This window comes from Thalassophryne amazonica, chromosome 3 (genome assembly GCF_902500255.1).
Source record: "Thalassophryne amazonica chromosome 3, fThaAma1.1, whole genome shotgun sequence".
Lineage (NCBI taxonomy): Eukaryota > Metazoa > Chordata > Actinopteri > Batrachoidiformes > Batrachoididae > Thalassophryne > Thalassophryne amazonica.
Window position 1 is genome coordinate 102,381,066 of NC_047105.1, and position 23,409 is coordinate 102,404,474.

Sequence of the window (23,409 nt, forward strand, 5' to 3'; positions counted from 1 at the left end):
GTCCTGAAAGTGTGACTGAAGCTTTCTGGAGTGTCGTGTGTGTGGCTAAAAATGTGGGTACAATTGAGAATATATAATAATCATCAATAATTCACTATCATTCAATCAAAGTAATGATAGTGAAACAATAAACCGGTCTAACAACATGCAGCCAGAGTATGTCATCAGCAGAGGACCTAAAGTTCAGTTTTTTTTAAACCACCGTAACCAAGTCCAGAGGAAATGATAAAGATGGGGAGATAGGGGAGATGGCGTGAACAGCAGATGAAAAGGACACGATAGAGAAGAACAGCAGCGTGAGTGTCTGACTGTGCCATTAATCTGGGGATGAAAGGAGGAGCTGAGGGAAGAGATCAGGGCCGAGAAGACCTCTCATTCAGACGCCAGCTTGCTATCACTAGCAGCCCCAAGTCTCACTGAAAAGCCTCTTAGCATATTTCCAGACGAGGCCATGAATACTCAATGACGTACTCAGCAGGATGAAAGAGGTTATCAGCTTTTGTGGCCGTAAAGACAGTCCAGCACTTCAAACTTTGGATCAGCTATACACCTGTGATGAGTGCCAGAGTTGTTGCCCAGGGAGATGGACACTGAGGTGTGTGCACGGCTGGGAAAGTGCAGTACATGAGTCTTTTTGGAACTACAAGTAAACATGTTACCATTTTTCTCAGAGCATAAGATACATGAGAGTACAAATCTAGCTTTTGTTCTGTATGTGGAAGATACTTTTTTAACAATGTGCTTCCCTGTGGGTGACTTAATTTCCAAAAATAAGCAAGGAAGACAGATAAATGTGTGATGGGCATCATACTGGATGTTAATTGAAGCATTCTGAACAGAAAACATCAGATGGATACAGATGCAGAAGTGAACAGTGGATTGTTGCAGGAGGCACATAGCTTGTGGTGTGTGACATACAGACATTTATACTGCAAAATAAACATGATGGACAAATAAATATGCAACAGACATACTGGATGATATGTGATGCAGTTTGGACAAAGAAAACAACAGATGGACATGGACTGCTGACCCACAGTGTTGGAAAGTATAATAAAACACTAGTCCATTATATTAAAAAAATAAAAATAAAAATCACCCTAATTTAGGATTTTTGTGAATTGTTGTAATGCACTTTTATTACTGGAGTTTATTTAGAAGGCTAAGCAAACAACTCGAAAAATAATTGAATTCATTGGGTTAGATGACCAGCCTCTCTCATTGGTGGAAGACAATCATTTGATGACCTGCTACGTGCCACCAGGATGTAAAGAAAGAAAAGGTAAATACTTGTTAATTCTTTGACGATGCACAACAGAATTTGCTCATGCACAAAACAGAAGCCATGCTCTCAGGTGCTTTTGATTTAGGAATGTATGATAGTTTATTTGAATGCAGTATGCATTTGGCTTTGAACATATCCATTTTACTTGACATTTGATTTATGCAATGTTTATGCGCATTAACCACTTGGCCACCACCCCTGCTTAGCACTCAAAAAAATTTACAGCCAAAACCATGTGATTGGTATCGGCGATCGGCACTCAAGGCTGATCAGTAAAGCCTGATCAGAACATCCCTAATAGCAATTCAATTTATTTCATTTATATAGTGCCAAATCACAACAAAGCTGCCTCACGGAACTTCACACAGTTAATGTCTAACCTTACCAACCCCTAGAGCAAGCACACAGGTGATAGTTGTAAGGAAAAATTCCCTCTCATTATATTGAAAAAGAAACCTCAAGCATACCAGACAAAGGGGTGACCCACTGCTTAGGTCATTCTAAAGCCTCGGTCCCACCAAGTGAAGGAATGAAGAAGGAGCCACGCACCCTGTTTTTTTTGTTTCGTGAGCTATCGTGGCATTATAGTGGCTCAGAGTGGCTCTTAGAGGCATTATCTTCAGTTAACGAGGCTCCTCTCTGAGCGTGGCGCTAATTTCAAGATGTTCAAAATTTAGCAACAACAGCGTGGCGCACTTTGTGTTCGAGTTACTGCGACGGCTTAGAGGCATTTGCGTGGTGCTTACGAGTCTGCAAAAAGTCCATTATCCGTGTGCCTGGCACCTTCGCAGGACCTGAGAGGCTATTTTTGGAGCGGCTCCTCCTCTTGCGCACACAATTGCACCTGCTGTGTGCGCTGGACTCTATATATTTTGTAGTGGATTAATCATTTTCTGCCAAACCTTGGATGTTGAAAACACTTCTAATCACTTCAGGCATCACAGAGGACTGTTTCATCTGGACACTTTTTTTTCCTCTCTTTCCTGCTCCATGTGGGATGTATTTTGAGCAGCTTAAGGTAATTATTTTTAATGTTTTTTATAGCTTGATAAAACAGTTCCTTGCTATAAAAGTATGTCTGTATGTTGATGTCTGTTGTATGTAAAAGTATGTTGATTTAATATCTTGTTAATGGATCACTGTGTGTGCGCACTGAGGCAAGACCTGAGAGGCTATTTTTGGAGCGGGTCTCCTCTTTGCGAATCAAATTCCACCTGCTCGGTGCGCTGGACTCTATATAAAATAATTATTTTGTAGTGGATTAATCATTTTCTGTCAAACCTTGGATGCCGAAAATACCTGTAATCACTTCTGGAATTAATGTATCACATGAGCTCCGCTGTGTGTGCGCACTGAGGCAGTAGTGACTCCTCATCACGCTTCAAACGAGCATTTAGGCAGAACGCCTGCTCACAAAAGAGTGACATTTCAGTCAATATTGGACGAACACAAAGTTAAAATTTGGGTGACTGCGTGAAAGTGGATGTGTGTTTAAAGCCATGGAAGATAATAACTCCAGTGGAGCAGCTAAGAGCAGGAGCTGTGCAGACCGACTTTGAAGACATAACACAAAGTTAAAAGTTGTATCATGGTGACTTGTAAGCCGCGGAAGAAATAAAGAAATATATATATTGAAAATGATCCACAGGTGTATATAATAAAACGGCCACCTCATTCTGTATGCAGAAAGGCACCGCGTGCAAAAGAGCGCTTTTGCAGAAATAAACAGACGAACACAAAGTCAAAAGTGGAATCACGTTGTAAAAATGATTGTGCTTAAAGCCAGGGAAAAAGTAAAGCCAGCAAGCCACGGAGGGAAAGGAAGTCAGAAAGAGCAGAGAGGCGGCTGTCCATGAAAGGACAACAGCAGCGCACGTGCAAAAGAGCGATTTTGCACGATTTTTTGTGTGTTTAAAGCCGCAAAAAAAAAAAAAAAAAGCTAGAGAGCCGCGGAGCCAGTGAGGAGCACAGAGGCGGCTCTCCAGGAACCTGTGGTTCGGGTCTAGCTGGTCTGGAGCATTACAGGTGGACTGCAGCCTGGCGCACAGTGCACAACTGCGGAACTGTGATGGAGTGTCTATTTTTGGACTGCATTAAAAAAAAAAAAAAGAAGGGACATCTTTAAATGCTGCTGTGAATCTGTGAATTGAAAACCCACACTTTGAAGGGACCAGGTGTGGGAGGGCTGGAGGTTTGGACCAAACACATGCCTAAACGTGCGCCAACATGGCGTTATCATGGCGCTATCATGGCACTACGTGGCTTAGTGTGGCTGATGCGAGCCATTCGAGGCTGTAATGACAGGCCAGTTGTGGCTCACTAGAGGCTGCTACGCGGCACATGCGGGGTACAGAGAGGGACATAGTGGCACCTTCATAGTGGATACGTGTTAAGATGAAAACGTGGGTCATGCTTCAAATAATCACCCCACACCCATGCGTGGCTCCTTCTTCAGCCTTCATTATTTGGTGGGACCGAGGCTTAACAGTTACAAGGTTTTCACAAAGTTTAACAAAGTTTTATGAAGTCTGGAAAAAAAAAAAAAAACATCTGCTGCAACAATTTCAAGCATGAGATCCCACCGTCAGTTCAGCATCCCAATGTCCACAGACGCTACTCTTGTGTATTTTCCTACGCACCTCAGACAGAGAGAAAAAGAGCAGAATAATTCGACCAGAAAAACCATACCTAAGGTATAATTAATAAACATTAAATCAACAGCAAAGCAGAGAAAATACTAAGGTGATTGCCTGCCCTTAGCCCTAAGCTTCACTAACAGACCCCGAATTTAGATAAAGTTGAGGCAGAGACCCATTCCATCAGTAATCAACTGAACTTAAAAGGACAGGAAGCATAGTTCCATGCTATACTAGTATGCTAGCCATACGAAAGGGAGAATAAATGCATCTTAAGTCTAGACTTGAATGTCTCTGCAGAATCTGTTTTATCTCCATAGGGACATCATTCCACAAAACAGGGGCACATTAAGAGAACGCTCTGTGACCCACAGACTTTTTATTCAACCTAGGGACACAAAGTAGCCCCTGCACCTTGGGAACGCAGAGCCCATGCCGATACACTGGGTTTGACTAGGTCAGCTACGTAGGGAGATGCTAGTCCATGAATAATTTTATAGGTCAATAGCAGAAACTTAAAATTTGACCTCACAGAGACAGGAAGCCAGTGAAGAGATGTCAAAATGGGTGTAATGTGGTCAAACTTTCTGCTTCCTGTCAAGAGTCTGGCAGCAGCATTTTGAACCAAATGGAGACCCCTAAAGCTGAACTGCGGTAAACCAGAAAGTGGAACATTACAGAAGTTCAGTCAAGAAGAGACAAATGCATGAATCAGCCATAGACACGATAGGACGAATCTTTGCTCTATTTCGCAGGTGGAAGAAAGCAGTCCTCGTAATATCTCTAATGTGGAGGTCAAAGGACAACATAGGATCAAAAATTCCCCCAAGGTTCCTCATTTTGTCAGTGTGATGTAGATCAGAGCTTCTGCCACATGACACATAGATCAGATTTTGTCACTTGTGTGTAATGTGGACAGTCAATCAGTGATACCAGATTTGAATCAGATTTGCAATAATTTCAATTTGAGCTGAGTGAGTGTGACATCATAGCACGTCATGGCACAGCGCCATCAAATGTAAACAATCCTATCAGAACTTAAATTTGGGTTGAAAATTTCAAGGAAATCCTTGAATACATTATTACATCCCAAAGAATTACAATCACACTTCCTTTTGGGTTTTCAGATAGATGTGATCCAGGAGAGATCCCTGTCCTGTGATAGAACATGATTCATAGTTTGCAGTCTAGATTACTGTCCATATAGAAATGCACAAAGGAGAGGAGAGGATGAATACAGCATGAGCACCTTTGAAGAGGCATATGGGTTATTCCATGAGACTGTAACGTCCGTTTCCACTTTCAATGGTCTTGCTGTAATCTACACTCAACAAAAATATAAACGCAACACTTTTGGTTTTGCTCCCATTTTGTATGAGATGAACTCAAAGATCTAAAACTTTTTCCACATACACAATATCACCATTTCCCTCAAATATTGTTCACAAACCAGTCTAAATCTGTGATAGTGAGCACTTCTCCTTTGCTGAGATGATCCATCCCACCTCACAGGTGTGCCATATCAAGATGCTGATTAGACACCATGATTAGTGCACAGGTGTGCCTTAGACCGCCCACAATAAAAGGCCACTCTGAAAGGTGCAGTTTTATCACACAGTACAATACCACAGATGTCGCAAGATTTGAGGGAGCGCGCAATTGGCATGCTGACAGCAGGGATTTCAACCAGAGCTGTTGCTCGTGTATTGAATGTTCATTTCTCTACCATAAGCCGTCTCCAAAGGCGTTTCAGAGAATTTGGCAGTACATCCAACCAGCCTCACAACCGCAGACCACGCGTAACCACACCAGCCCAGGACCTCCACATCCAGCATGTTCACCTCCAAGATCATCTGAGACCAGCCACTCGGACAGCTGCTGAAACAATCGGTTTGCATAACCAAAGAATTTCTGCACAAACTGTCAGAAACCGTCTCAGGGAAGCTCATCTGCATGCTCGTCGTCCTCATCGGGGTCTCGACCTGACTCCAGTTCGTCGTCGTAACCAACTTGAGTGGGCAAATGCTCACATTCGCTGGCATTTGGCACGTTGGAGAGGTGTTCTCTTCACGGATGAATCCCGGTTCACACTGTTCAGGGCAGATGGCAGACAGCGTGTGTGGCGTCGTGTGGGTGAGCGGTTTTCTGATGTCAATGTTGTGGATCGAGTGGCCCATGGTGGCGGTGGGGTACGACAGCGTGTACCAGTTCCTGCCAATATCCAGCAAGTTCGCACAGCCATTGAAGAGGAGTGGACCAACATTCCACAGGCCACAATTGACAACCTGATCAACTCTATGCAAAGGAGATGTGTTGCACTGCATGAGGCAAATGGTGGTCACACCAGATACTGACTGGTATCCCCCCCAATAAAACAAAACTGAACCTTTCAGAGTGGCCTTTTATTGTGGACGGTCTAAGGCACAGCTGTGCACTAATCATGGTGTCTAATCAGCATCTTGATATGGCACACCTGTGAGGTGGGATGGATTATCTCAGCAAAGGAGAAGTGCTCACTATCACAGATTTAGACTGGTTTGTGAACAATATTTGAGGGAAATGGTGATATTGTGTATGTGGAAAAAGTTTCAGATCTTTGAGTTCATCTCATACATCTCATCTCAAATGGGAGCAAAACCAAAAGTGTTGCGTTTATATTTTTGTTGAGTGTAGCTGTCACAAAGTCTTATTATTCTCAATCAGATTAATAAATAATGGTTAAACCATAATTCCCTGGGATGGCTACATCACAACAGGACCACTAAAAGTGAAAACGGACGTTACATCTCATGGAATTGCCCATTATGGAATGCTAAAGAGCAAAACTATCACACAATATGACATTTTAATTATAAAATTGTTGGTTAGGACCTGTTTTGATATGTCTGAAGTCTGCATAAGATCCCAGTGTCTGTGGTGATGTAACGTGGTTTGACTTTTCTGTCAGACACACATTTTTTGCATGTATGGCAACCATACCTTATTCACTAACAATGAAATAATAAGCAGAAGAAAGAGCAGCGAGTCACATTATCAAACGTATATTTTATTTAAAGTTAATATTAAACATTTAGTTACTTTAAGTCAATGATTAACAGATTTAAGGTGTTATATGTGTTAAGGTAGCATATTTTCCAGAGTGTCATGTACGTATTTTTTTTATTATTTATTTATATTATTATTCATTTTTTTATTTGTTAAAAAAATTGCAAAACTGAAAATTCTGTTTGTGAAGTGTAATTCTGCATTTGTGGATCACCGATCATACGCATTCATCGCTTTGCTCACTTACACAATATTGAGACATTCTAAGCACAAAACTGCATTCAAAATTCACAAAATATGTTGGTCGCTATTCACACTCCCATCCAGTAGATGTCAGTGTTCTATGCATTTTGATTGGGGGGGAGTGATGAGAGGAGAGTCACTTCCCATAATGCCTTTTGGTGAATGTCGGTTAACGCTCAAACCTTCAGAATTAATGCATTACTTATTTTCACTTTGTAAAAATGATCGCCTTTGAAGTTAAGCCCTTGCGGTGCTTAAACTCAAAACTGGCTCATCAGTAGTCGACAGTGTAGCATCAGTACTGAAAGTTAGCGGTTAGCTGCTAGCTATAACTTCCGATAAATTTTTTTGTGTTTATCGGTTTAGCATTAGAAAAGTTAACTTGTCAGCTGGCAGATTAGTGGTTATCAAAGCTAACTTTTCATTTAGCTGTGCCCCCAACACTGGGCACTCATATTGTGTGTGTTGTGTGTATGTGTGTGAGAAACGCGTGATGTAGTCAGTGTTTGCGACAAGTGTGTAGTCTTACCTTGGGCCCATTCTGTGAGATGTTCAGCCGATGGAGGACATGTTGGGAAAACGCCCTAAACATCCCTTCACTGTAACAGTCTGAGATCTGACATAATCATAAACCTGTCAATACTACACATAAGCAAAGTTCATTTATACTTCAGTTGTTCAATGTAAAATACTGCATTTAACCTTTTTGTTGTTGCAAGTTGGACATCGTCATGTTCTATGTGTTTTTGAAATTTCACTTGAAGAAATAAAATTGCAACATTCCAATATAGTCCACTGAGGTGTTATAAAATAATTACATCTTATCTCCTCTGTTTGTACTGAGTATGAAGCAAACCTGTACACTTCTCAAATCTGGGGATATATCAAATGCCGCTACACTGCTACAGCTGTAAATGTGAGCACATGAATATAAGCATGGTGTGTTGTGCGGGGGGGGGGGGGGGGGGGGGGATCAAAAGACTCATCTTGAGGTTGACCTATCAGTATTTCATACCCCAAGGCTGGAAACATATGAAATATGGCCAATGACAACAAACATTTACATGTGTCATCTCGATAGGAATCTCCTTGGAATTTTGATTTACAGTAAATAATACAAGCACGTGCTGAGTTATTGAATACATCGCATAAATATTTAACCTGATCCACAATCATGACTGTTTGCATATGAGGAAGAATGCCAATAAACAAATATAAATGAGCAAGGGCGCAATTCAGAACTAGAAATTGGGGAGGGATAAAGTGCGAGGCCCGCAGGGCCGAAGCCCATAGGCCACGGGTCTGGTGGCCACTTTAGGCCCCTGGAAGCCAACGGTTTCTGGATAAGTTCAGATGCATTCTGAGCATCCAGAACAGTAATTTTAATGTTTTGAGAAGACCAGAAAGTGGACACCATTTGACTTATGCAATTTGAAACTGTGGATATAAGTACTTCATTCTGAGAATAGCCAGCACTGATTTTATTTACATCCTGGTGTAAATAAGGTATCACCACATGTGTAGAGCTCAAAAAGAATGATAGGTTGAGTTTTCATTAAAAAAACAACTGCAATGTGGTAAAATGTATTCATAAATATGAAAGAACAGGCTCTTAATAATTGTTAACTATCGCATACTGTATTTTTTTCTCAACATTTGTTTTTGCATAAGTTTGAAAAAACAACAGATCATAAGTTTCAGATAAATTACTTATCATGAATCTAATTTTCAAAGTGGCACTAATGACAACACTCATACTGACATAATTTAGCTTGCATAGACTGATTTTGGAGATCAAGCAATAATTGCAGATGGGCTTTCTGAGGTCCCAGATAGCTTTTCTGATTTCCTTTTCTAACTTTCAGAATTTAGTAAATTAGCATATGGTCCATTGATACTTATGTGGAGACACTAGTCCCTAGAGGCAACTATTTTTGGTTTCAAATCTGGGCAAATGCAGTCCCAGAAAATTCTGAATGTGACAAACAAGAAACAGGTGTTGTAAACAAGTCAATGCTGCTAAAAATATTTAGCAAAATTTATCAAGTCAGAATTGGTCAGATGTTTTTGTTGATGATGTTGACAGGTCATATGATGCTTTCATTTCCATTTTTTCCAGTTTGTATAATAAACACTGTCCATTTGTTGACAAAATATATAGAAATCAATATAGCAACAAACCATGGATAACTAAGGGACTTCAGAGGGCATGTAAAAAGAAAAACGTACTATATAAACAATTCATAAAACTACGAACTAAGGAAGCTGAAAGTAAGTATAAAACATATAAGAATACGTTAATCAATATCATGAGACTCAGTAAAAAAAAACATTATAATGAGTTACTTGTCAAAAATAGAAATAACATCAAAAACACATGGAACATATTAAATGAAATAATAAAAAAGAATAGAGTAACTAGAGATTATCCTTCATTTTTTCAGAGTAACAACTACATCACGATTGATAACGACGAGTCTATTGCTGAACACTTTAATGAATACTTCGTTAATGTGGGCAAAAATCTTGCCAGTAAAATTGACTCATCAACTAATAACTTCTGGGTAAATAATTCAACGTTTAACAAATCTGTTTCAATGTTCATTGGTGGTACTCATGAAAGGGAAATACTTGATCTGGTTCATGGTTCAAAAAGTAAGAAATCGACTGATTTTAATAATTTGGATATGGCTTTATTAAAAAAAGTTATTGATTGTATAGTAAAACCGTTCAATTATATTTGCAATATGTCACTAAGTACTGGTAAATTTCCTTCTCAAATGAAAATAGCCAAAGTAATTCCTCTGTTTAAAACTGGTGACAAACACACATTTTCTAATTATAGACCTGTATCACTCCTGCCACAATTTTCCAAAATTTTGGAAAAAATATTTGCTAAAAGATTAAATTATTATTTACTGAAGCATAACATCATTTGTGAAGAACAATATGGATTCAGAAGGCCTCGAACTACATCACATGCTTTGATGGACTTTGTGGAAAGTATAGCAACTGCAATTGACAATAAACAATACACAATAGGTGTTTTTTTTTATTTACAGAAAGCGTTTGACACAATTAACCATGGAATACTATTAAGTAAACTGCAGAAATATGGAATCAGAGGTCTGGCATATGAATGGATAGCTAGTTATTTACAAGGCAGATTTCAGTATGTTCAATTCAATAATACAAATTCTGAACTCAGGGATGTCACATGTGGGGTGCCGCAGGGCTCAGTGCTGGGTCCTTTGTTGTTCATAATCTATATAAATGATATAAGTTGGGTGTCGAGTTCATTGAGATGTGTCCTTTTTGCGGATGATACAACTGTGTTCTGTAGCGGTGAAAATCTTGAACAGCTTCTGGACATAGTGGAGAAAGAACTGGAAAAATTTAAGGTTTGGTTTGACGCTAATAAGTTGTCACTCAACCTTGGGAAAACTAAATGTATTATATTTGGAAATAAACAGGCACCCAAATGTAAAAATGTAACTATAAACAATAAGGAAATTGAGTTAGTAACAGAGAATAAATTTTTAGGTGTTATAACTGATAATAAACTTAGCTGGAAACCACATATAAATTATGTGAAATCAAAATTGTCAAAAACTATAGCCATTTTGTATAAAGCCAAAGACCTACTGCCGCAAGAAGGGTTACTTACTTTATATCATTCTCTGATGGTACCATATATGACATATTGTGTTGAGTCATGGGGAAACACTTACAAATCAAATACCAATCCAATATTCCTTTTGCAAAAACGAGCCATACGAATCATCTGCAATAAACAATATCGTGAACCAACTCATTCTCTATTTGTGTCTTTAAATTTATTAAAATTCATTGATCTGGTCGATTACATTACAATTCAAACTTTATTTCGAGCGAAAAACCAAGCCTTACCGAGACATGTCCAGAGTCTGTTCCGACTGAGGGAATCCAGATATAGTTTAAGAGGTTGTGCAATTTTTATGAAACCACCAGTAAGAACAAATGTAAAGGGTTTTTGTGTGTCTGTGGTTGGGGTGAGGAAATGGAACAAATGTTCAACAGAGGTTAGAATGAGTAGTACCTTAGTGAGATTTAAGAAACTACTTAAAAAGAACATTATGTCTAAGTATTATAAAGAAGCAAATATAATTTGATTTATATGGAATGTTCAATTTATAAGTGGGACTTATTGTATATTTGAATGTGTGGGTATGTATATGCGTATATAGATATGGGTAGGTGTATATGTATATGTATATAAGTGACTGTGTATATCTATGTATATATTTATGTTTGTAAAGTATATACGTATGTATATAGGTATATATGGCACAGCCCAAGCAGAGGGTCACCCCAAGAGCCTGGTCTGCTTGAGGTTTCTTCCTTATAAGGAGTTTTTCCTCACCACAGTTGCCTAGTGCTTGCTCTGGGGGTTGGTAAGGTTAGTCCTTACTGGCGTAAAGTGCCTTGATTCGACTTTTCTGTGATCTGGTACTATATAAATATAATTATAAGTGAATAGTATATTGATGTGTATGTCTGTGTGTCGACATGTAGTAGTGAATTTATATTTATGTAAATATGACTGATTAGAATTGTTGGACTTGTACTAGCAGGGGTGGGCGCTAATAAGCTTTGCTTCAGCCCACACCCTTTCGGACTCACTAGTTTTGTCTGTGTTTGTTTGTGGAATTGTTCATTTTTTTCTATTTGAATATTTTGTGTGCCGAATAAAAAACTTTGTCACTTTTGTCACAAAAATACAAACTTGCAGAAACAAAGATACTATTCTGACATGGTTTTGCACATAAGACTGACATGGTTTGCACAGAAGACTGGCATAGCATGTTTCAAGTACACACATATATGTCAGAAGGTGGGGGGGACATACCATATTCTGTCCCCCCTGGTTGAAAAGGTGGGGGGGACATGTCCCCCCCTATCCCCCACCAAATTGCGCCCATGTAAATAAACAGAGAAACAAGCACTAAATACTAAACTCATGTGACAATGTAGTTTGCCCATGTACAGACTATTCACCTTATTCAGGAAGTCAGAGTGGGCGGCCCCATTTTGTCAAGCAACTTCCGGTTTGCCACTGCGTCGATGATTAGCTATGTGGGAACACAGTACGCTAGAAGTGTACAAACATGAGCAGCATTAATTGTTCAGTTCGTGAGTGCCACAACAAGTGGAAGAAGAGGAAATTATCGCTTTCAGAACGATGTTTTGAACATGGAAAGGAGAGATCTGAGTAGGGATGGGTATTGATAAGATTTTATCAACATCAATGCCATTATCGATTCTGCTTATTGATCCGATTCCTTATCGATTCCCTTATTGATACCTCGTGAATTTTGTACTAAAAGTAGGCTTTACAGGTTTTCTATGTATTTCATTGAGTCTTAAAGTAAATAAATATGAAATTAGTCACTGTATCCTTGATCTCTGGACATAAATAAAAATAAACAAAACGGTGTTTCGCTTTGACGTTATTAATTCAGACTGGATTCTATCGTTCTATCTTGACTTGTCAGAGAGCCGCGCAACGTTTGGAGTTGTGTGAACAGAACGGAGGACGATTCTCGTTTCTTTATCGCAACGAGACAGGAGTCCCAGTTAGTAACTTTAATCCGCACAAAACTGAATCACAACTCATATTCAGGGATGAAAGTGGTGAAAAACAAAAAAAGCTGAAACCCAAAATTACCCCCCAATACCACGTGCACGGAAATGTTTCAATTCTAGAAGCTCTGAAATGCAATCTGGGACTATTCCAGACGATAAACTGGAGTATCCATTTAGGTGAGAAAAAAAAAAATACAACTTTCCTTATTCAAATTCATTCCAGTGGTATTCTGCTCTTACAAGGATGCAGCAGTTTTCTAGTTTGGCAGATAGTTCTGGAGGAAATCACTGAAGAAATTAAACTGAAAATATGGTTTGACCGAAACAAACTGTCATTAAACTTAAATAAGACAGGGATGAAATGGAGGTGTGAGAGTCACTAGGTGTTCACAGGAAACATTTATTTCTGTATGTATGTATTTATTTATTTATGTATGTTCATTGTTAGTTGCTATTATATATTTTCTGTTGTGTTTCTATTCAGGTTTTTTTGTCTCTTTCTCTAAAATTGTATATAATAATCATTAGATTATTAATATATAAGCAAAAATAAATTTAAGGAATATTACAATTTGAAAACAAATGCACCCGAACGTGACGACGGCTGCAATTGCTAAATGCTAACTTTTAACATTGAAAATGCCATAGACATGCTAACGTGTTAGCATTGCTCCCGTTTTTAAGTTATAAAATATATCTATCAACTGTTTCACAAGACTATAACTTGTCGGTTTAACATAGAAAAGGTAAATAATACTCACAGATGTATGCTCTTTAGGGTTTTAGCGGGGGAAAATTAAGCGAAAGAAAGAAATAAACGAAGCAATCGATCGAAGCATTGCTTCAATCTGCGAACCACTGCTTCGATTGGTTCAAGGTTCAAAGCAAAGCCGCGCTGCAGAAAAGTTGATAAAAGACCCACTGCAGGGTCTGTAATCAATGTAGAGAAATGATCATTTTCCTGACAAACACCCGCCAAAACAACGGCCACTCTGAAGGACCGATAACAGAATCGTTAAGCACAAAGCTTATTGATGTCGGTGGATCGAATCATTTCTTAACGATACCCGAAAGGAACTGGTTCTCGATACCCATCCCTAGATCTGAGTGCTGTGGACAAGCATTTAACTTGTTCCCTCCTCCATCAAAAGACGAGGATCTCCAGTGCTGGCTAAAGGCGCTGAATTCCAAATGTCCCAATGTCTGTTCTTTTCATTTTGTGGAGAAAAAACCCAACACCACTGGAACATTAACCAGAGAAATGGTTGGGCTACAATGCTCTGTTGAAAAAGCCACGGCGGATACTTGTGAGACAAATGGGTAAACTGTGTTTGTAGCGTTAGCTGCTATCTAATTTACTCATTTTCTGGCATTTGATACAACCAAGCACTGCAATAAGACCATACGTATATTACCGTTACGTAATCTTGGCATTATAGTGGTACTACTTGTCGGGTCATATTTTAACTTTATTGTGCTTTTAAATGAGCTTCGTGCCGCTATGCAGCACTCGTAGTTTCTCATAGCCAAACCGTCCACGCTGAGTGACAAAACAAAGTATTAAAAATAGTTGAGGACCACTTTTTCATGTCATCTTCCCACTGTTATGACCTGTGGGTGAGCCAGAGTCATTTCCTTTGATCTTTTCAAAAAGGTTTTTGTTTCTACCCATGGAATGACTTCCATTGTTCTATACTGAAAACACAGCTCAGCGGAAGTCCTATGTCAAAACAGAAATGCCTCTGTTGTAAAAGTGGGCGGGGCTGAGTAAGGTGAATAAGATAAGCTGTTATGAGTATATTTTCAAACAAACAAATAAAGTGATACACTTGGGTAACTTACAAGAGGTGTGTTGTAAAATAGGCCATATCTCATTCTTGGGAGGAGAGAGAAGAAAACATCTTTGAAACAGACCTACAAGCAAATATGAAGAGGTTAGAGACCATTTTGACCAACAACAATGGAACAAAATCAACTTGTCCTGGTGATATACAAAGAAAACATAATCTCTAAGTACTAAAAATAAATCATTTGATGTATTCTTTTTATTTATCTGAGAATGGCAGTGGAAATAAATTTAATGCTGCCGGGCCGGCGATGACCCCAGTGCATAGAGGGACAGTGAGTACACCTGTGTGGAGAATATGTACGGGGCAATCTAGATTTATTATTTTATTTTCACTGTTTGCGAAGACGTCAGTGGAAGTTGAGAGACGCAGCTCCTGGACATCATTCTGTAAGACCTTGAGTGGCTGTCCACACTTTTCTTCTTGCTATTATTATTATCATGTATTTATTATTATTCTATTATTATTTACAGTGTTTTTTGTCTAATTGTTACTGGAATTTTCACATCTTCTTTCACATAATAACAGTATAATAGTCCACAGCCATCCTTGTCACTGTGTGCGCAATTGTGTCATCAATTCAACCACACCAGTGGTGCTCAACATCTGTGAAAGTACCATGTTGCATTCACGTGCAAATCCTTGCACCTGCAAAGGCTCTCTGCGGCAATCCACCAATCAGGCAGAGGTGGGACGAAGTCACTGTCCAGTCATTCTCAAGTCATCAATCGGCAAGTCTTAAGTCAGCTTGCAAACAATTGGTGGTCATTATGATTTGTGACTTGCTGATTCATGACTTGAGAGAGATTTGCTGGTGACTTCGTCCCACCTCTGCAATCAGGCCTGTATGATAGAGCGGCCAGACGGAAGCCACTCCTCAGTAAAGCCACTCCTCAGTAAAAGGCACATGGCAGCCCGTCTGTTTTTCAGCAGGAGGAACTGAGAGACTAGACAGGATTGAGGGAAAGTTGAATACAGCAATGTACAGAGACATCCTGGATAAGAATTTGCTCCAGAGCGCTCTTGACCTCAGACCAGGGCGACAGTTTATTTTTCAGCAGGACAATGACCCTAAGCACACAGCCAAGATATTAATGGAATGGCTTCAGGGACGGCACTTGAGAGTTGCTGCAAAGAGGAATAAGTAAAACTGCCCAAAGATAGGTGTGCCAAGCTTGTAGCATTATATTCAAAAAGACTTGAGGCTGTAATTGCTGCAAAAGGTGCATCAACAAAGTATTGAGCAATTGGTGTGAATACTAGTGCACATGTGATTTCTTAGTTTTTTATTTTTAATACATTTGCAAAAATAAAAATACAAATTTCATGTTGTCATTATGAGGTGATGTGAGTAGAATTTTGAGGGAAAAAAATAATTTACTCCATTTTGGAATAAGGCTGTAACGAAACAAATTGTGGAAAAAGTGAAGCGCTGTGCTGTACTTTCCGGATGCACTTTACATTATGTCAGGGGACGCCCTGACTTATTAAAAGAAAACTGGCTCTAAAATTGATTATTTGTAATGAAAATAATCCCCATATTTAATTTGTCCTATTACTTATGGGCTCTGAAAATGAAGGGCCTATATATAGTAATGTGTGTTGTGCCTAAATGATCACTGTGACATTTTTGATGAGTGAAAAAATCACTCTTGTGAACACTGTTCACAAGAGTGAACATTGTTAAAGCTTTCACTGACTGCAATAAAGTACAAAGTGTAGGTGACACGATATGTAATGGTTTTTTGAGTGTTTAAGACTAAAATTAAATAACAGTTTGAAATTTAGCCTTTCCTGGTGCGCAGTTACTGAGGAGAAAAATATTCAGATTTTGAACTGTGCGCCACTAAAAACCAAAAACTTCCTGGCAAGTCCCGACATCGGAGAAGAAGAAGGAAGTGATCATACACTGGAACCTTTACCTTAATAGCCCCAGTAATTTATGGATTAATTTATAGGTTTTTACAGGCTACTGACAGCCCCATTTCCACCGAGTGGTTCGGGTCGTAGCTGCACAGTTTTTTCGGTGTCAGAACGGTTATTCTCGCTGGCAGAATCCTTTTGATTGGCAGGTGGAAAACTTATATTGATGAGCGCGCATGCACGGTGTCATGCGGATTCTCCACTCGACAGAGAGGGCAAAACTGAGTATTTTCACTTTTTTATTTTTTTGTGGATCATTGGAATTTCATTGCGTGCAGACTGAGACATTAGGAGCAGAAGAGGCGCTGAGAGTCTTTTAACTTGCAGCACAAAGTGGCTCATGGTGGAACAAGAGGATGCATTCACAGCAATAACTTGAACCATCACCATGAACGGATTACACCTGTAGTCAGTGGTGGGCACAGTTCCAATAATCCGATAACAGATAATTCTCGAAGATAATGTTTTCATTATCGGATTATCTATTTAGATAACTTTAAAAACCATTATCGGACCAATTATCTTCCGATTAATTTTTGTCCGATAACTTTTAGACCGATAAAGTAAACAAAGCTGAACAGCAACAAGCATTTTTAAAATTTAAAATCAGTTTAGCACCTACCTGTTAAAAGTTTTGCAACAGATGTACAGTTCTACCCTCTGCAAACAGAAGACAGCTGCTTCTATGAAAAGCGTCTCTATCCTCTGCAGACAAAGGAGAACAGATCACAAAAAAAAAATCATTTCCTTTAACACCATACCGATAAGCTGGCAATATCACCCAAGTCATCCAGAGGCATAGATTTTTAACTTATGGTTCAAAGTTTAACCAAACTACTTTTGGAGAAGTTATTTAAAATTACTGTCATGTCTGAAGTTTTATAAAGTGAAAATATCAGATATACGTTTTAGTTTTAAAGTAATGTGCTAATTTTTAAGGTTTTGTGAGCACATGCTGTGTCCAGCAGTGCATTATGGGTAGGATAATGTAATCTCAGTACGTTCACAACAGGACAAATGCATTTCAGACACTCTGTTCAGGCTCCACAGACAACAGCATTAAACTCTAGTGCCTAAAACTCTCGTGAATATATTCTCTGGGTTTATAGACGTTGTTACTGTATTTGCGATTGTTAAATTCCACGCATTTTAAATGTAGTAGACACAGATTAGCTGGAATTTTGTTTTTAAGGCCTCTACTGCCATCTACTGGCCAGTAGTGTTCATGGCAGTATTCGCCCTAAGTACTAAGCATCTGGGCACCAGTAGATGGCAGTGTTCTATTTATTTTGACCCCGGTTATATCAGATGATTGTCAAATCAACTTTTTGGCTTTGCAAATGGCTTTTTGTTTTTTACAAATTAAGTTTAAAAACAAAACTACAGCAAAAAAAAAAAAAAAAACACATTACAAGACAGCTCTGCAGTGTTTGCACAGGCACAGTGCGAGCGGTTGGACGCTTGTAGCTTTTCAGCAGGATAACCTCACGACGGCCGACCAGAATAATATCAAACAGGTTTGATTTTCATTCGACCATACAATCGGCGATCAGGAGGTGGTCGTGAGATGTTGAACGCAGCTTGTTACTCCATGTACACTACATGATGCAGGACACGCGATTAACCTGAAACTCGGTCCAAAAAATTCTCACACGAATGAAAAAATCATCTGAAAAAGGGCCAAAACTCACACAGTGTAAAGCCAACATTTATGTAGACAGTACTGAGTGCATGTTTTACAACATCATAAAACATGAGCACGGCACTAATAAGTTGAGCGCACATTCTCTCCACATGCAAAACATTTTGCGATGACACTTCCAGGGCTCCATAAAAATGCCTGTTTTTACAAATAAAAAATGGTATATTTTACAAAAGCACATTTATCTGTAAACACCAACACACGACACACGTCACATTAACGTGTTGGCTTACATAATGAATGCCTGAACCAATCAGTGTTTAGCAGAGGCACTTTTATCCAGAATCCTTTGCAATCTGTCTGCGTTTGTTACAAAACCTCAGAATTAGTGCATTATTCAACATTAAAAGATATATGTTATATCTAAACTTTGTACAAATGACAGAATTGACATTAATGGAGTTATTCTATCGGTATTAATGTTATTGATAAATCAAAACCATAACTCAGCATGACTTTATTTTCCAAGACCTCCGTCTGACCAGAGCGTTGTGACTGGCAGTGCCATAATGCCCTCAGAGTGCTTCTGTGCTGGAAGTTGTGTAGTAAAGTTGTGTAGAAAACAAGAGCTTCCAGCAGGGGCAGGATGTTCAAAGACAAAAGTGTGGTCTCATTGTTTGGGTCTGTTGTCACTTTTAATTCTAGTAGAAGCTATTATGGCGTTAAAACTCAAATTCAGTTTATTAGTAATTGCAAATGTACCAGAGACAATATTGGAATTCATCAGTTATCTGTAACTTCCGATACATTTTTGGGTGGTTTATCGTTTTAACTTTATCAAAGATAACTTTTCAGTTATCTGATTATCTGTTATCGAAGTTAATTTTTTGGTTATCTGTGCCCACCACTGCCTGTAGTTGACCATGCCGGTAGCGGATCAGTACAGCAGAGACTCAAACCATCATAGACTTTTCTTCAGCCAGGACAACAAATTAAAATATTTTCAGATGTTTTCATCAAAATGAAGATTATCTCACTGAAGGTGTTGGGGAGGTAGGGGTTAAGCTTTGGGCTTGAGACCATAGGATCCTCGGTTCAAATCCCAGCCTGACCAGAAAACCATTAAGGGCCCTTGGGCAAGGTCCTTAATCCCGCAGTTGCTCCGGTGTGTAGTGAGTGTCTTGTATGGCAGCACCCTCACATCGGGGTGAATGTGAGGCATTAGTGTGTAAAACGCTTTGGGCGTCTGTTGCAGATGGAAAAGCGCTATATAAATGCACATTTACCATTTACTGAAACAGACAAGTAAGAATATATTATTTTCTCCTTGTGTGAATGGTGTTAACATTTAATAATAATGTGTTATGCTACTAACCTACAATACACTAACTCAAGAAGAAAACAATATTTATTTTTAAAAAAGCTGATCTTTTCAGTCCCTCATATCATTTTACAGATTTGAAATGTACATTGAGGAAAATAAGTATTTGAACACACTGCGGTTTTGCAAGTTCTCCCACTTAGAAATCATGGAGGGGTCTGAAATTTTCATCTTAGGTGCATGTCCACTGTGAGAGACATAATCTAAAAAAAAAAAATCTGGAAATCACAACGTATGATTTTTAATAATTTATTTGTATGTTACTGCTGCAAATAAGTATTTAAACACCTTTTAACTGCACCTGTTTGAACTTGTTACCTGTATAAAAGACATCTGTTCACACAATCAATCACACTCCAACCTGTCCACCATAGCCAAGACCAAAGAGTTGTCTAAGGATACCAGGGACAAAACTGTAGACCTGCACAAGGCTGGGATGGACTACAGGACAACAGGTAAGCAGCTTGGTAGAAGACAACAACTGTTATGATTATTTATTAAAAAGTGGAAGAAACACAAGATGACTGTCAATCTCCCTCAGTCTGGGATTCCATGCAAGATCTCACTTTGTGGGGTAAGGATGATTCTGAGAAAGCTCAGAACTACACAGGAGGACCTGGTCAATGACCTGAAGAGAGCTGGCACCACAGTCACAAAGATTACATTAGTAACACATGATGCCGTCAAGGTTTAAAATCCTGCAGGGCAGCAAGGTCCCCCTGATCAAGCCAGCACATGTCCAGGCCCATTTGAAGTTCACCAGTGACCATCTGGATGATCCAGAGGAGGCATGGGAGAAGGTCATGTGGTCAGATGAGACCAGAATAGAGCTTTTTGGAATCAACGCCACTTACCATGTTTAGAGGATGAGAACAACCACAAGAAAACCATCCCAACCGTGAAGCATGGGGGTGGAAACATCATACTCTGGGGGTGCTCTTCTGCAAAGGGGACAGGATGACTGCACCGTATTGAAGGGAGGATGGATGGGGTCATGTATTGCGAGATTTTGACAAACAACCTCCTTCCCTCAGTAAGAGCATTGAAGATGGGTCACGGCTGGGTCTTCCAGCATGACAATGACCCAAAACACACAGCCAGGGCAACTAAGGAGGGGCTCCGTAAAAAGTATTTCAAGGTCCCGGAGTGGCCTGGCCAGTCTCCAGACCTGAACTCAATAGAAAATCTTTTGAGGGAGCTGAAACTCCAAACCTGAAAGATCTATAGAAGATCTGTATGGAGGAGTGCACCAAAATCCCTGCTGCAGTGTGTGCAAACCTGGTGAAAAACTACAGGAAATGTTTGACCTCTGTAATTGCAAATAAAGGCTACTGTACCAAATATTAACATTGATTTTCACAGGTGTTCAAATACTTATTTGCAGCAGTAACATACAAATAAATTATATATATAAAAAAAACATACATTGCAATTTACAGATTTTTTTTTTTTAGATTATGTCTCTCACAGTGGACATGCACCTAAGATGAAAATTTCAGACCCCTCCATGATTTCTAAGTGGGAGAACTTGCAAAACCGCAGGGTGTTCAAATACTTATTTTCCTCACTGTATGTCCTGTTTCTCAGAACAAAAAAATCATAAATAAAAAAATCCACACTTCCTCATCACTTTTTTCCTGATGTCACAGATAGTAAAACTATTTTTTTAATCAGTTGATTAGACCAAACAGCTGGCAAAAAAAGCCAAAAGCACTTGCATTATTTATTTACTTATTTTATAATCACCATTCTGTGTTCTGAATTCTGCTATCGTCACTGTTGTCAGACTGAAGGTTTTACTCCAAGGTTTCTTCTACCTCACTGTCATCATAAGGCTCAAAACCATATGGCTGTGTCCTCCACAGCTCATTCAGACACACGATCAGACTGGACATAAAAAAAAGCTTCATACTAGAAAAAAAAAACTGTCTGTAAACAGCTTGATGTCCGCTGTGTTTGCAATTGATTTGGGCTTGAATCAGCAGGTCCCGTTCTTGTGATGATGTAGCAACAATATGGCTGCGGCTGAGGGCTGAAATAGAGTGCAGGCTTCAGACAGCTGTTGTTTATCCTTCACCTGTGCACTTATGACTGACTTTTATTGTTCAGGATTTTTTAAAATACCAACATTTAATCATTTTTAGTGATTATATGTGCATATTTTTTGGTGTCACCTACACTTTAAAACAATGGAATTTCTTATTATTTCTGAACGACAACACCCATGTAAGTTTTTCCTGTTGTAAATAATAGGTATAAAAGAGTCACCCAAAGGTGACCTCATACCTACTCTTTGTGTGTCAAAGGTCTTTAAATGGATGATGTCATACTCTGAGAAGGCCTTCCAAGTTTCACTGAATAAATCTCCATAACTGTAATAGCTCTGTAGAAAGATGCAAAGAGAAGGGAAAATATTACTGTGATTGTGTCACATCTGTAATGAGAAACAAAACAATAAATTGAAATTTAACAACGGCCTTGCAGCAACAAGGTCATTCAACGGTTTGTAAAGTCTGCTGGGTATGGTTGTGTTTTCGCAGGGTTTATATTTCTGAGTAAAATCACAGTGCTGTCTGACAGTATACAGTAGTGTTCAGAATAATAGTAGTGCTATGTGATTAAAAAGATTAATCCAGGTTTTCAGTATATTTCTTATTGTTACATGGGAAACAAGGTACCAGTAGATTCAGTAGAATCTCACAAATCCAACAAGTTTGATTAAAAAGTTGATTGGAGAGGGGAAAACTTATACGCAGGTGCAAAATATTGATATTGCAAAAAATGATAGGCTGTTCATCTACAATGATCTCCAATGCTTTAAAATGGACAAAAAAAAAACAGAGATGCGTGGAAGAAAATGGAAAACAACCATCAAAATGGATAGAAGAATAACCAGAATGGCAAAGGTTCACCCACTGATCAGCTCCAGGATGATCAAAGACAGTCTGGAGTTACCTGTAAGTGCTGTGACAGTTAGAAGACGCCTGTGTGAAGCTAATTTATTTGCAAGAATCCCCTGCAAAGTCCCTCTGTTAAATAAAAGACGTGCAGATGAGAGTAAAATTGTTCTTTTTGGGTCCAAGGGCCGCAGACAGTTTGTGAGATGACCCCCAAACTCTGAATTCAAGCCACAGTTCATAGTGAAGACAGGAAAGCATGGTGGTGCAAGCATCATGATATGGGCATGTTTCTCCTACTATGGTGTTGGGCCTATATATCGCATACCAGGTATCATGGATCAGTTTGGATATGTCAAAATACTTGAAGAGGTCATGTTGCCTTATGCTGAAGAGGACATGCCCTTGAAATGGGTGTTTCAACAAGACAATGACCCCAAGCACACTAGTAAACGAGCAAAAACTTGGTTCAAAACCAACAAAATTAATGCCTCGCAGATGTGAAGAAATCATGAAAAACTGTGGTTATACAATTAAATACCAGTTTAGTGATTCACAGGATTGCTAAAAAAGCAGTTTGAACATAATAGTTTTGAGTTTGTAGACGCTACTATTACTGTGAACACCCCCTTTTCTACTTTTTTTTTTTACTAATAGCCCAATTTCATAGCCTTAAGAGTGTGCATATCATGAATGCTTGGTCTTGTTGGATTTGTGAGAATCTACTGAATCTACTGGTACCTTGTTTCCCATGTAACAATAAGAAATATACTCAAAACCTGGATTAATCTTTTTAGTCACATAGCACTACTATTATTCTGAACACTACTGTAAATACCAGACATACTGATCAATATGGTATGCGATATATAGGCCCAACACCAT

General features: G+C 39.0%; 1 protein-coding gene across 1 annotated transcript in view; it reads right to left on the bottom strand.

Moving 5' to 3' along the window:
* The window catches only part of eogt (EGF domain-specific O-linked N-acetylglucosamine (GlcNAc) transferase), a 54,485-nt gene that overhangs the window by 7,957 nt on the left and 23,119 nt on the right, over positions 1-23,409 (bottom strand). Inside the window, exons 9-11 of the mRNA XM_034167180.1 lie at positions 21,918-22,010; positions 14,677-14,748; positions 7,739-7,825 (exon numbers count right to left, since the gene is read on the bottom strand). Coding sequence (XP_034023071.1) covers positions 7,739-7,825; positions 14,677-14,748; positions 21,918-22,010 — 252 coding nt within the window. The remainder of the gene's footprint in view (positions 1-7,738; positions 7,826-14,676; positions 14,749-21,917; positions 22,011-23,409) is intronic.